We start from the raw sequence: 15,259 nt of genomic DNA, 5'->3' as shown, positions 1-15,259 counted from the left end.
CGGAGTCTCCCGCCTGCCCGGCGCTGCTGCCGGAGTCTCCCGCCTGCCCGGCGCTGCTGGCGGAGCCCCTCAGCCCAGAGGCGCCAGAGCCCCTCAGCCCAGAGGCGCCAGAGCCCCTCAGCCCAGAGGCGCCAGAGCCCCTGCCCCTCTGTTCCGAGCCCCTGCCCCTCTGTCCCGAGCCCCTGCCCCTCTGTCCATTGAGAAGAGTTGCCATGGTTAGAAAGCCACAGAGGCGGACCAAGACAATGGTGAAGTGGGGTCCGCGTCCCACGCCAGAGCCGCCACCGCGGACAGACGCCCACCCAGACCCTCCCCTATAGGTCAAGGTTTTGCGGCCGGAGTCCGCACCTTTGAGGGGGGGTACTGTCACGTTCTGACCTTTTATTTCCTTTGTTTTGTCTTTATTTAGTATGGTCAGGGGGTGAGTTGGGTGGGCAGTCTATGTTTGTTTGTTCTATATTTTGAGTATTTCTATGTTTCGGCCTAGTATGGTTCTCAATCAGAGGCAGGTGTCATTAGTTGTCTCTGATTGAGAATCATACTTAGGTAGCCTGGGTTTCACTGTGTTTGTGGGTGATTGTTCCTGTCTCTGTGTCTGCACCAGATAGGACGGTTTGGGGTTTTCACATTTCTTGTTTTTGTAAGTTTGTTCATGTTAAGTAATTTATTAAAACATGAATCAAAGTAACCACGCTGCGCTTTCGTCCGCCTCTCCGTCAATGGAAGAAATCCCTTACAACAACAGTAAAAAGACAGGCTATATACAGTAGCGAGGCTATAAAAGTAGCGAGGCTACATACAGACACCGGTTAGTCAGGCTGATTGAGGTAGTATGTACATGAATGTATAGTTAAAGTGACTATGCATATATGATAAACAGAGAGTAGCAACAGTGTAAAAAGAAGTGTTGGGGGGCACACAATACAAATAGTCTGGGTAGCCATTTGATTACCTGATCAGGAGTAAAAACTGTTGAGAAGCCTTTTTGTCCTAGACTTGGCACTCTGGTAGTAGAGAGAACAGTTTAGGGGTGGGGTCTTTGACAATTTTTAGGGCCTTCCTCTGACACCGCCTGGTGTAGAGGTCCTGGATGGCAGGCAGCTTAGCCCCAGTGGTGTACTGGGCCGTATGCACTACCCTCTGTAGTGCCTTGTGGTCAGAGGCCGAGCAATTGCCGTACCAGGCAGGGATGCAACCAGTCAGGATGCTCTCGATGTTGCAGCTGGAGAACCTTTTGAGGATCTCAGGACCCATGCCAAATCTTTTTAGTTTCCTGAGGGGGAATAGGCTTTGTCGTGCCCTCTTCACAACTGTCTTGGTGTGTTTGGACCATTCTAGTTTGTTGATGAGATGGCAACTGAATTTTTCTTCTGTACTGGATTCAAGGTTCAATCCCATACACCTCCTCCAGCTTCTCACACACATACTGTAAACACAATAGAAATATTAATAAACATGTTGAAGTATGTACCATCAACATTAAAGGGGCAATCTGTGATTGCTACATCAGTTCTTGGACTTTTAAATTAATTATATATATAAATATATAGAGATTTTTGAAGAATATAACTTATGCCTGATGAGCTTAGTCCAGCTGTATTTGTATTTGTATTTATTATGGATCCCCATTAGCTGCTGCCAAAGTGTGTGTGTGTGTGTGTGTGTGTGTGTGTGTGCCAATGTTTGTGTTGCTCCACAGTCCCCGCTGTTCCATAAGGTGTTTTTTTAATCTGTTTTTTTAAAATCTAATTTTACTGCTTGCATCTGTTACTTGATGTGGAATAGAGTTCCGTGTAGTCATGGCTCTATGTAGTACTGTGCACCTCTCATAGTCTGTTCTGGACTTGTGGACTGTGAAGAGACCTCTGGTGGCATGTCTTGTGGGGTATGCATGGGTGTTCGAGCTGTGTGCCAGTAGTTTAGACAGACAGCTTGGTGCATTCAACATGTCAATACCTCTCTTAACTAAAAGTAGTGATGAAGTCAACCTCTCCTCCACTTTCAGCCAGGAGAGATTGACATGCATATTTTTTGAGAGTGGCTAAATTAACATTTAATTCTTCAGAATGTACAGCAAAAAAACATCTTTCTACAGATCACTTTTGGACCACATGTCCACATGTTACTGTCATAACAATTACCTAACAGATGTCATAAACAGTCTCGACAGTTGGTTTCACCTTAAGGCAAATTACTTGACATTGTCATGCCACAAACCATGAATTTGTTTAGCCAGTTTGCCTAGCCAATAGGCTGATCTAAACATTGTGTCATGTCAGTGTAAAGTCAATTGTCATAACAATGACATAAATAACAGCATAAACAACATATTTGACCCAGGTATATTTTGCACTTGAGAGGGAAGGAAGCATTCAATGTTTGGATGAGGGAGTCCACCATGCACTTCCCATCAAAGACAAAAAAGCCAGTCAAAATACAGCACGCGAATAGCCCCATCTGGGATCACCTCATAGCAATGCATCAGAGGTTGCCTGTAGGTACTGATTACAGTTTAAATTGAAAAGTAGTACCATTGGTTAACAATCTTCAGTTATGACAAATAGGACTTTCTTATTTCTTAACTGCCTCTGAAGGTATAAATAAAGTTCTGTTGAAGTGAATGGTGTAACCTTATACATACCTGTAGTTATGCCATAGCTCACTGTAACTGGTGAACAGGAAGATCCTCCCACCCATCTTGGCCTGTTCCTTCTCAAGTGCAAACACATGTATGTCCTTTGAAGTAGAGGGCAGTCAAAACTACAGTTAGCTGAAAACAAATGTCATTTTTTTTTTGTTATTATGACACAGGGTAGCCTAGTGGTTAGAGCGTTGGACTAGTAACCAGAAGGTTGCAAGTTCAAACCCCCGAGCTGACAAGGTACAAATCTGTCGTTCTGCCCCTGAACAGGCAGTTAACCCACTGTTCCTAGGCCGTCATTGAAAACAAGAATTTGTTCTTAACTGACTTGCCTGGTTAAATAAAGGTAAAATAAAAATTAAAAATAAAAACATGGAAGTGCAATGTCACACAAAAGGGAACAAAGTCCTCCGGACATACAGTAGCCTGCTCACAGATCTGTTTGTGTCGTCTTGTCAAATCCTGTGGTCAAATGTCATACATGACAGCACAAACCGATATGGCACCACGTTACTGCAGAGATGCTGGTGCGTGCAATGTTGATAGCCATACATTGACGGGGGAAAAGCTTCCATATAGAGGATGGCTGCCATGGCCGGGACAGCCTTGGTTTGAAGCGAGAGGACAAAGGCCACTGCTGGAAGGACTGAGCTAGTTGTTCCACCTTCTTCAATCTGTTTCCCCAGTCCCCCTGTTCATCTTCTATGTGATGCAGGCTGCCACCAGTCAATTCTGCATGTAAGAAGAAAAAACAGTTTTATTTGAATACTTTAATGTAGTGTTTTTCATAACAATCAATACTGAAGGCATTACTATAGACCTATGGATCCATCTCTGATTTTGCATTCACAAGAATATGATTGTGAAGCCCCATCATTATTAGGCCTAGCAGAGAATGGATGGGATGTGGCTGGAGAAATGTAGCTAGGGCCAACATTCAAATTCAGACACATTGGATGCAAGGACTGACAGGCCATGAGAATGACAATATTGTTTTCGCGAAATTCATAATTTTGTTTACAAGCATTCAATTGTGTATTACAGCCTGATTTAAATCAGACTAGCCATACACACTACACATTTAGCCAGAGTTGAGTGTAATATGTACCAGTAATGTTGTTAATGTTAGTACCACTAAAATGTATATTAAAATTAAGATGTAAAATCTGCTTAACGTTTGCTAAACTATGCTAACGTTACAGAATTCGATTTACAGCAGGAACTGAATCTATCTACTTGCAGGAACCCGTGTTGAAAACGTTGTTTTGCTGCGACAAGTGACGCACTTCCAGTGCGCCACAAGTGTGCCTTACTATCCAAATAGTTGAGAACATTCTACTTTTGTCGCATAAGCCGAATTCGTGCAATATGGCTATTACATATTACAAATGCATATAGCCCACCAATATGGAGCCACAAGTTACGCGTATTATTAATATTATTTTTTAGATGGGATCATATGAGTGGTGTGGAAACCGAACGTCCTCTTGCATTGGTTTTGATGGTGACGTAATCTAATATTGTTTACTCCGGAAGCTACTATTGGTTGGTTGCTGACTTGTTTCTAACAAAGAACTCGAGGAAGACATTCGCATACAGTATATTGGCTTTATAGAATTGTGGCAATTTGCACGGTCTGGCCAAAACTACGATTTTTTGTTTGAAATTGATTCTCAGAATACCATGTCAGTAGCAAACGATTTGAGTGCTGGGGACTGCATTGACGCCAGGCGGGGCGATGGACAAGAGTGAGATTCTTTGTTATCACAATGCATGCATTTTACGAAGTAGCCTAGCCAAACGTGGTAAAGTTGGTTTTGAGTGTCAATATTTACCAGACAGTCGGACCTTCAAATGTTATTAAAAATTATTGTAATGAAATCAGGACATTCGGCTACATTGTTACTTGATCACCGTGTTGCGGTCCTTGTGGTCGTGGAGTCTGATGCCAAATTTGGTCCATGGCCAGTATAGCTAGACCACATACAGGAAATTGGCAAATTGTTTTTGTATCACGGCTATAGTTGACACACACACAGCCATATCTATGACTAAAAATAGACGTTTTATAATAGGCGATCTATTGTATCTCTTATGTAAAACGTCTTCTCTTTTTAGTCATAGAAATGGCTTACCAGTCCAAGGGAGAGGGAAGGCACAGAGTCAGTCACATGGCAACATCCCTGGGTTTTGCGGGATAATTTTGAGTTCAAGGGCCTGCCTGGGAAATGCTTTTGAAATGCATTCTTCAGCCCTTCCTTAAAGTAATCACCAATCGGATGATTCTGCAGGTGAAAAGTAAGGGTACCACCTCATAGCTTCCACACAATCCACATGTCTGATCAGTAATTACTTTGAGGAAAGTAGGAGGGAAGGATGCTCAAAAGTATTTCAACAGTTCACGTGTATCCTTGCTCAAATCCCAGTCCGAGATCTGATTTACACAGAGTATCAGATTGGTGTATTGCTGTGATCTAACTAGTCCTGTGTGGCTCAGTTGTTAAGAGCTACCAATGACAAAGTCATAGGTTCAATTCTCAGAGGGATAACATGCATAGACAAAAATGTAGGCTATGCAATCACTAGATTGCAAGGGACTTTGGGATGTAAGTGTCTGCTAAGTGGTATCTGTTGTATTATTTATTAGGTGTGAGGGCCCCTGTGGTGGCTCTGGGTCCATGCAGGTGGATGCCAAACCTCAGTCCCATTGCTTCAGGTACAGTCTCAGTTACCCCAGCATTGGCCAGTGTATCATCATCAACAACAAGAACTTTGACAGAAGAACAGGTATTGTGTTTGTTCATTTGTAGACATAGACTAGACAAGGAAAAACATCACCCTATGTAACTAATACTTATGTTTTGTATTTGCATAAAGCTTGTTGTTCAGCTTCTTGCCAGTGGGTGAAACTAGTTGAAATTACATCATTATGACCTGATTCAATTCTCGGGCCGACTCTTTTCTCTGTACATATCAATGATGTCGCTCTTGCTGCGGGTGATTCTTTGATCCACCTCTACACAGACTACACCATTCTGTAAACATCTGGCCCTTCTTTTGACACGGTGTTAAACCTCCAAACGAGCTTCAACGCCATGCAACACTCATTCCGTGACCTCCAACTGCTCTTAAATGCAAGAATATGTGGACAACTATAAATACCTAGGTGTCTGACTAGACTGTAAACTGTCCTTCCAGACTCACATTAAGCATCTCCAATCCAAAATTAAATCTAGAATCGGATTCCTATTTTGCAACAAAGCATCCTTCACTCATGCTGCCAAGCATACCCTCGTAAAACTGACTATCCAACAGATCCATGACTTCGGCGATGTCATTTACAAAATAGCCTCCAGCACTACTCAGCAAACTGGATGCAGTCTATCACAGTGCCATCTGTTTTGTCACCAAAGCCCCATATACTACCCACCACTGTGACCTGTATGCTCTCGTTGGATGGTCCTCGCTACATATTCGTCACCAAACCCATTGGCTCCAGGTCATCTATAAGTCTTTGCTAGGTAAAGCCCCGCCTTATCTCAGCTCACTGGTCACCATAGCAACACCCACCCTTAGCACGCGCTCCAGCAGGTATATTTCACAGGTCATCCCCAAAGCCAACACCTCCTTTGGCCGCCTTTCCTTACAGTTCTCTGCTGCCAATGACTGGAACGAATTTCAAAAATCACTGAAGTTGGAGACTTATATCTCCCTTACTAACTTTAAGTGTCAGCTGTCAGAGCAGTTTACTGATCGCTGCAGCTGTACACAGCCCATCTGCAAATAGCCCATCCAACCAACTACCTACCTCATCTCCATATTTGTTTTTGTTTTCCTGAACATATATCACTCATGTAAATTTCTAAATTGTAATTACTTCGCCACTTTTGGCCTATTTATTGCCTTACCTTCTTACTCCATTTGCACACACAGATTTTTCTATTGTGTTATTGACTGTGTGTTTGTTTATTCCATGTGTAACTCTGTTGTTATTTTTATCGCACTGCTTTGCTTTATCTTGGCCAGGTCGCAGTTGTAAATGAGAACTTGTTCTCAACTGGCCTACCTGGTTAAATAAAGGTTAAATATTTTTTATATTTTTTTTATTATGTAAACTGGTTGTAATGACTACCTCACCCAGCTTTGTCTGCTGGGTTACTACTGTAAGAATATGTGTAAAGTCAGCGGTCTAAAGTACTGAAGTAAAAATGCTTTAAAGTACTGAAGTAGTTTTTTGTACTATTCATATTTTATACAACTTTTACTTCACTACATTCCTAAAGAAAATAATGTACTTTTTATGCCATAAATTTTCCCTGACACCCAAAAGTATTTGTTACATGTGAATCCTTAGCTGAACAGAAAAATGGCCAATCCACGCAATTATTAAGAGAACATCCCTGGTCATCCCAACTGCCTCTGATCTGGAGGACTCACTACACACACATGCTTTTTTTGTAAATGATGTCTGACTGTTGGAGTGTGACCCAGGCAAGCTGTAAATAAAATACAAATAAAATGGCTCCACTGGGTTTGCTTAATATAAGGAATTTGACATTTTTATATTTTTACTTTTGATACTTAAGTATATTTAAAACAAAACTTTTTGACTTTTACTCAAGTAGTATTTTACTGGGTGACTCACTTTTACTTGAGTAATTTTCTTTGAAGGTATCTTTCCTTTCACTCAAGTATGACAATCAGGTACTTTTTCCACTACTGTGTAAAGGCTGTATGTACACAATGATGACACACATTGCATATCCAGAAAGCATATAGAATTAGTCTAATAACTTGACTTTTTTTTAAAGGTATGAATGTACGCAATGGCACAGATGTGGATGCAGGCAATGTGATTAAGGTGTTTGGGAAACTGGGTTATAAGGTGAAGATTTACAACGACCAGACAGTGGACCAGATCAAGCATGTTTTAACCACAGGTAAGCATGTTCGGAAATCAGCACCACCACTAACAACCACTACAGAGATAGGTTTGTCTTCGTATGAAGATCATACACAGAAGACATTCAGTAAATTCAGTTTTAAAAGCAGCCCATTCACAATAAAAACTGGTAAAGGTACATGGTCTCCTGTACTTAAACTGAGAATCAACAATATGATGTCACGATCTACAGGGTTAACCAAAGACATTGCAGATGAGCGGGATGCAAAACTATCCGCTCTCACACTATCTGCACTGTTGCACTTCATTCACTCACCTGCAATGTGATAACTGTGAAAACAATGGTGGAGAAAATGAGCGTCTCGCTTCCCACTTCTTCTTGTTCTGGAAATCGTCCCAATACTGCTCGTCTACCTTTTAAAGGAGCAATCCGCAGTTGAAACAATAACAAAACTCACCCCACCATGTTTTGGTAAAAAGCTGAGAGATGATGCTGAAGAAATGTAACCATTTTCAAACTCATAGACAGGACTGACCATCCATGACATCAACATTTTAGTTTTAACCATGTTTTAAAATGCTGTACAGTGTTTGTTTACATTTACTTTGTTTACAAACATTGAAGTAATGCAAGCTTATATTTTGGGTTCTGATGGTGTACAACAGTTTAACTAAGAGTACATCAATTCCAAAAATTGATGGAGCAACAGCAGATTTCTCCTTTAAAGTGTCTTGTCAATTCTGTGAAGGACCAATCTAAAACTTGATGGTGTGTTTCCAGCCTCCAAGGAGGACCACAGCTGCTCCGCCTCGTTCGTGTGTGTCCTGCTGAGTCACGGGGACGATAGTGTGTTCTTCGGGACGGATGCCTCCATCGAGCTCAAGAGCCTCACCAGCCTGTTCCGGGGCGACCGCTGCAACTCGTTGGTGGGCAAGCCCAAACTCTTCTTCATTCAGGTACTGTGGTCATCATGTGTATTCCTAGATCCGACTTTTAAAACTACACAGTAGCAGATTTACAAAGCCTTTGCACCTGTTTGGGATTTTTGTTTTATAGATGGAATTAAAGTGAAACAAAAGCACTAGAACAACAATATGAAGTTAAGGTTAAAAGAAGGTATAAGATAGAGGTTAATTGAATCCCCTACTGACAAAACAGGTCAGTCTCGTCCACAGTCAAATCAAATCTTATTAGTCACATGCTCCGAATACAACAGGTGTAGACCTTACAGTGAAATGCTTACTTACGAGCCCATAACCAACAATGCAGTTTAACTATAGCGAGACTATATACAGGGAGGTACCGGTACAGAGTCAATGTGTGGGGGCACCGGTTAGTTGAGGTAATATGTAAATGTAGGTAGAGTTATTGAAGTGACTATGCATAGATGATAACAACAGAGAGTAGCAGCGGTATAAAAGAGAGGGGGTACTATGCAAATAGTCTAGATAACCATTTGATTAGGTGTTCAGGAGTCTTATGGCTTGGGGGTAGAAGCTGTTTAGAAGCCTCTTGGACCTAGACTTGGCTCTCCAGTACCGCTTGCCGTGCGGTAGCAGAGAGAAGAGTCTATGACTAGGGTGGCTGGAGTCTTTGACAAATTTTAGAGCATTCCTCTGACACCGCCTGGTATAGAGGTCCTGGATAGCAAGACGCTTGGCCCCAGTGATGTACTGGGCTGTACGCACTACCCTCTGTAGTGCCTTGCGGTCGGAGGCCGAGCAGTTGCCATACCAGTCAGTGATGCAACCAGTTAATTGATGGTGCAGCTGTAGAACTTTTTGAGGCCAAATATTTTCAATCTCGTGAGTGGGAATAGGTTTTGTCGTGCCCTCGTCACGACTGTCTTGGTGTGCTTGGACCATGCTAGTGTCATGACGTTGCCCTCTTTGGACACTGCAACACCGCGAGCACCATCCCCCTACCACGGTACCATCTCTCTCTGTCTCCTCCAACCAGGCTGCTGTGGTCAGAGAGGTCGTAAATTCCTGGAAGAAATTATCTCCTCATGGCCACAGTATAGAGAGAGAGTGAGTTTCATAGAGAGAACAAAGGAATTTCTTCCACCTCACAGAACTGGAGAACTGAACAACATTTATGTTCTGGAGAAGGTATAAAAGATCGGTGAAAAATCCAGCTACGAACTGGTCCATTTGGTACAATTTTGTGAAATTCATGGGAGACAATACGGCCACATTACCATAACGCTGTTTATACAATAGCCTCAGTTATGAGGATAACATCTAATTGTTGTATAAGATGAATGAGTGAGGATGATACTGTTTGTGAAATTGTGTAATGTGATTTTGGACTGTTTAATGAAGGAAACTCCAATTCCCTTTGGAGTTTAACTAAATCAGAGGACCGCCCAAGAGCACAGTTATGGTCTGCCGTCCTGGGACAGGCCCTTTTCTGCTCTTCTGAATAAAACCCCCACCCGGGTTTTCTATCACCAGGCCAGCTTACCTAGAGGGCCAAGGTTTGAGAGGAGACCGAGTTTACCTCAATTACGAGATGGCTAAAGGTTGCAGACCAGCTTACCACGAGAGGGCCAAGGTTTGAGTAGAGACCATAAACCTAAGGTTTGAGTAGACGGCTGAATCTTTTAACCATACCACATGGTTAAACTCTTAGACTATCGATACCGACAGAATAAGAACAAGTCTTTGATAGTAATTACTAGTCTGCAGCTAGGAATTCGGTATCATTGAACGTGAAGACCGATAACCGCCGAAACATCTATTCTATAACGGCATGAATGAATGTCACTCTGAACTATCCATCCTAACCACGACAGAGAGAGAGAGAGGACAAACTCTTCCAACAGAAACAAACTTTTCAACAGAGATCCAGACGACACATTGATCGTAAATATATATATTGATTGCAATTATTCCCGAATGAGTGAGCGTTCATGTGCAAAGGATTAGCATTTCAGTTGTTATAATTATGAACTTTGTAGTGTCTCATCTCAGTTGACCCCCACTTCCCTTTTTGTCCACCAAGCCGCGATGCCGGTTTAGCCCACTAGGGCACATCAGCTATCATTTCCTTGTAACCATATCTACTGTTTGTTATGCATTTCTGTGAGTACTTAGTAAATAAATATTTTATTAAGACAATTGATGTATGGATGACTCATAGTGAAGACCGGGTTCGTGCAGATAACCAGCAATTTACGTCGTTTGGAATGAGACTGACGTGAGGTAAATAATAATTAATTAATTTGAAGACTAATTGGTCAGATATTAGAAAGTTATATTAGGAAAATTATAACTTTGTAATCTGAATATTTTCCTTGGTGCCCTGACTTCCTAGTTAATTACAGTTACATGATTAATCAGTTTAATCGTGTAATAATAATTACAGAGAGTTATTTGCTAAATAAGTCTACACTTTTAATGATGGCAAAGACACGACGCTAGTTTGTTGATGATGTGGACACCATGGAACTTGAGTCTCTCAACCTGCTCCACTGCAGCCCAGTTGATGTGAATGGGGGCTTGCTCAGTCCTCCTTTTTCCTGTAGTCCACAATCATCTCCTTTGTCCTGATCACATTGAGGGAGATGTTGTTGTCTTGGCACCACAGGGCCAGGTCTCTGACCTCCTCCCTATAGGCTGTCTCGTCGTTGTCGGTGATCAATAATATCACTGTTGGGTTTTCAACTTAATGATCTCGTTGGAGTTGTGCCTGTCCATGTAGTCATGAGTTAACAGGGAGTACAGGAGGGGACTGAGCCGCACCCCTGAGGGGCCCCTGTGTTGAGAATCAGCGTGGCTTATGTGTTGTTACCTACCCTTACCACCTGAGGGAGGCCCGTCAGGAAGTACAGGTTCCAGGTGCAGAGGGAGGTGTTTAGTCTCGGAGTCCTTAGCTTATTGATGAGCTTTGAGGGCACTATGGTGTTGAACGCTGAGCTGAACTCTGAACACATAGGTGTTCCTTTTGTCTAGGTTGGAACGGGCAGTGTGGAGTGCAATAGAGATTCATCATCTGTGGATCTATTGGGGCGGTATGCAAATTTGAGTGGGTCTAGGGTTTCTGGGATAATGGTGTTGATGTGAGCCATGACCAGCCTTTCTAGAGCACTTCATGGCTACAGACGTGAGTGCTACGGGTTGGTAGTCATTTAGGCAGGTTACCTCGGTGTTCTTGGGCACAGGCACTATGGTGGTCTGCTTAAAACATGTTGGTATTACAGACTGACAGGGAGAGGTTGAAAATGTCAGTGAAGACACTTGCCAGTTGGTCAGCGCATGCTCACAGTACATGTCCTGGTAATCCGTCTGCCCTTGCGGCCTTGTGAATGTTGACCTGTTTAAAGGTTTTACTCACATTGGCTGCGGAGAGCGTGATCATACAGTCTTCCCGAACAGCTGGTGCTCTCATGCATGTTTCAGAGTTATTTGCCTCAAAACGAGCATGGAAGTAGTTTAGCTCGTCTGGTAGGCTTGTGTTTCTGGGCAGCTCTCGGCTGTGTTTCCCTTTGTAGTCTGCAATGGTTTGCAAGCCCTGCCACATCCGACAAGCGTTAGAGTAGTACGATTCGGAAGTCAAGAGGTGAGGGATGGTTCAAAAGTTAGCCTGTGCGTTTGTGTGTGTGTGTGACTGTGACCATGTCTGCTGTTTCCCTGTGTGTGTGACATGCAGGCTTGCAGAGGTACTGATCTGGATGTGGGCATCGAGGCAGACAGCAGTTCAGATGGGAGCTCGACCAGGATCCCTGTGGAAGCAGACTTCCTCTATGCCTACTCCACAGCTCCAGGTCCAAGACATGTTCCAAAGCCACACACACATACATAGAACCACTCTCCAGTCAAGTTGCCTTCCATGAGGTATGCACAGATCTATAAGTAGTTGGATCTGTGAAAGCAAGGCTACCACCCTCTTACTTCTACCAATCCATCCAATTAAGATCTGTTATTATCTCAAGCAAGGATGCATTTTCTGAATTATTCAAACCAGGCCCTTGACTCTTATGCACTCTCACACGTCTTCCCACAGGCTACTACTCGTGGAGGAACACTCAGACTGGCTCCTGGTTCATCCAATCGCTGTGTGAGATGATTGGCAAGTACAGCAAAGAGCTGGAGGTCCAACACATCCTGACCCGGGTCAACCACAAAGTGGCGACAGAGTTTGAGTCTGCGTCAAACTCTCCTGGTTTCGATGCCAAGAAGCAGATCCCTTGCATCGTATCAATGTTGACCAAAGAGATGTACTTTACACCATGATAGGAGAAAGGTGTGAAGAAGCTCTTCATTTGCCTGGTCCCAGATCGATTTTAGCTATCTCGCCAACAGCTATTGTCACTGTTATAGGAGTTGGCAAGAGAGGAAAAACAGACCTGGGATCAGGCTAGCTTCTGTCTGAGTGAGGGCAATAGATGTGTGTTTTGGTTGTGGATTGTAATTAGCTGAATTTTTAACACCACTGCTCAATCACTCTGGATCAAGTTGGACTTGGTTTAAACTTGTAGGCTTAAGTATCACATTTTATGTTGGAGGTTGAAACCTCTGTCATGCTTTCATCCTGATGTCATGCACAGAGAAGTTGACTTTTCTTCAGGGTTGGGGTCAGTTCACGCTTCAATTCCGTCAACTGAGGAAGTGAAAAATTGAATTAACTTCCTAAATGTACTGATTGATTTGAAAGTTGATTTGACCCCAACCCTGTTTCTAACTGAATGATCCCTTTTGTGTTAAGTTTAACAGATCATGTATATAAAGTTTTGGGAGTAGGTTGCAGGTGTAGTGTGTTGTAATCAAATCATGGATGTGCAACTCGTCTACAAGCACCAACAATTCTCCCTCCTCAGGTTTCTCATCCAGTTTTATTTAAACATTTTATTTTATTATTTTTACAATGTCTAGAACTACACATACATTTTGTTGGATACTTGAATGAGTAGTCAAAGTACATTCCTCAAGGGATTATGTTACGTTTGTCTTTTGTGTTGGTTTAAATTGTTTATATATATATATTAAATTGCAGGATATTGTTTAGGTCCATTATAGTTGTACTGTGACAGAAACTATCCTGTAAAAAAATGTATTCTCCAGAAATAAGACTTGCTTCCCTTTCACCTTCCTTCTTGAAATCAGTGTCTCTTTCAGTCGGCTCCAAACGGTCAATTGCAAGCTCTTCCTGACTTGAACATGACCAAATGCTTATTCCATTTGTAGGTTAAAAACATTTGCTCCTGTCCTGGCATAAACAAGTGTGTGGTATGCCGGTAGGATGTGTATGATGATAGTAGAGAGGATGTGTCCTCTCTAACTTGGAAGATACATTTTGCCTACAAATTAAAGGCCCAGTTGTAGAAGCACCACTAGACAGTAGGCTTAAAGGTGCACTCCGGTAGTGATGCGTGGAATCAGCTATTTGTTTAACCACACCCGCCCTCAATTGCTAATAACCCACCTGCAACTGTCCGACTGTGATGAAATGAAAATGCAGTGCACAATTTACACATGACATCAGTTTGACGGGAATTAAAAGCTGTGAAAATGTTTCTGATCAAATTTCAGGTCTGTTAAATCATATTTCTCCACTCCTTTTCCTGAGTCAAAATGTACGTTGGTGTATAATTTTACTGCAAGAACTGCTTAATTCTGCAGGAGTTAATTACATGATTAAATATTTTAAATAATCATAATGGTGCCAGAGGAGATGGCTGCCATTTTACAGGCTTTTAACCAATTGTGCTGTTTTGTGTGGGGTTTTTTTCACGTTATTTTGTACATAATGTTTTTGCCACCGTCTGTTATGACCAAAACGAGCTGGATATCAGAACAGCGATTACTCACCTCAAACTGGACAAATATTTTTTCTTTAACGAGTCAGACGCAAAGCATTTACTCCAGATACCCGACCAGGCAGATACAGGGGACGCAGGTCCAAATTGTGAGAATTTGTCTGCAAGTGGGTAACCCTTCTCTACCATCTGTACTATTGGCCAACGTGCAATCATTGAATAATACACTAGATGAGCTCCGTTCAAGACAACTACCAATGGGACATTAAAACTGTAATATTTTAGGTTTCACCGAGTCGTGGCTGAACGACGACATTGATAATATACAGTTGGCTGGTTTTTCCGTGCATCGGCAAGACAGAACAACCACCTCTGGTAAGACAAGGGTTCTCGGTCTAGTAGTCAATAACAGCTGGTGCGTAAAATCAAGGAAGTCTCAAGGTTTTGCTCGCCTAAGGTATAAGCTGTAGACCACACTATTTGGGGCAGCAGGTAGCCTAGTGGTTAGAGCATTGGGCCAGTAACCAAAAGGTTGCTAGATCGAATCCCCGAGCTGACACGGTAAAAATCTGTTGTTCTGTCCCTGAACAAGTTAAATTATGAGGACTTGATGTATTTTGAAAGCTAAAACACTGAGTATAATAATAAATACCACTTTGATGATGTCATATAAGCAAGTCAAACACCTGTGAGTCCAAATATTCACTTCCATATCGTAAAACTTGGCATATACAGAGTCAATGTTTATGATCACTATGATTGACGTACAGTTACAAGATGCCGTGGCAGTATACCCTGGGTTGTTCTGAACAGAATGAGTACTGGTTGTTCTATTGTGAAGAGAATTTTCAGCGGACCACACATCTGAATGAACTCAACTCCATTCTATGTGCACCGAAATGACGATCTACTTCTCTGAATTGTCTTGTAATTTTATAGTTTAGCTAGTCATGT

General features: G+C 42.3%; 1 protein-coding gene and 1 long non-coding RNA gene across 2 annotated transcripts; one reads left to right on the top strand and one right to left on the bottom strand.

Moving 5' to 3' along the window:
* Window positions 1–737: 737 nt before the first annotated feature.
* On the bottom strand, window positions 738–3,862 carry LOC135507824 (uncharacterized). Its single transcript, XR_010450714.1, has 3 exons — window positions 3,750–3,862; window positions 2,642–3,373; window positions 738–1,426 (listed from the first exon to the last, which is right to left on the bottom strand). It is a non-coding gene; the product is annotated as an uncharacterized LOC135507824 (long non-coding RNA).
* An 81-nt stretch (window positions 3,863–3,943) lies between these two features.
* LOC135507823 (caspase-3-like) lies at window positions 3,944–14,072 on the top strand. The gene is made up of 6 exons (XM_064927503.1): window positions 3,944–4,389; window positions 5,289–5,428; window positions 7,453–7,581; window positions 8,326–8,501; window positions 12,199–12,313; window positions 12,553–14,072. The coding sequence occupies exons 1-6, from the start codon at window positions 4,325–4,327 to the stop codon at window positions 12,780–12,782; spliced, it is 855 nt and encodes a 284-aa protein (XP_064783575.1). The 5' UTR covers window positions 3,944–4,324; the 3' UTR covers window positions 12,783–14,072.
* The last annotated feature ends 1,187 nt before the right edge of the window (window positions 14,073–15,259 follow it).

The sequence above is a fragment of the Oncorhynchus masou genome, chromosome 21 (genome assembly GCF_036934945.1).
Source record: "Oncorhynchus masou masou isolate Uvic2021 chromosome 21, UVic_Omas_1.1, whole genome shotgun sequence".
NCBI lineage: Eukaryota > Metazoa > Chordata > Actinopteri > Salmoniformes > Salmonidae > Oncorhynchus > Oncorhynchus masou.
The sequence above is the reverse complement of the archived record's forward strand: the minus strand, read 5'-3'. Positions and strand labels throughout refer to the sequence as shown.

Excerpts from the sequence above, each read along its gene's own strand:
- LOC135507823 (XM_064927503.1), top strand. The coding sequence starts at position 4,325 with ATGTCAGTAGCAAACGATTTGAGTGCTGGGGACTGCATTGACGCCAGG. Across the intron at positions 7,582-8,325 it reads CAAGCATGTTTTAACCACAG|CCTCCAAGGAGGACCACAGC; the intron begins GTAAGCATGTTC and ends GTGTGTTTCCAG. Across the intron at positions 8,502-12,198 it reads CCAAACTCTTCTTCATTCAG|GCTTGCAGAGGTACTGATCT; the intron begins GTACTGTGGTCA and ends TGTGACATGCAG.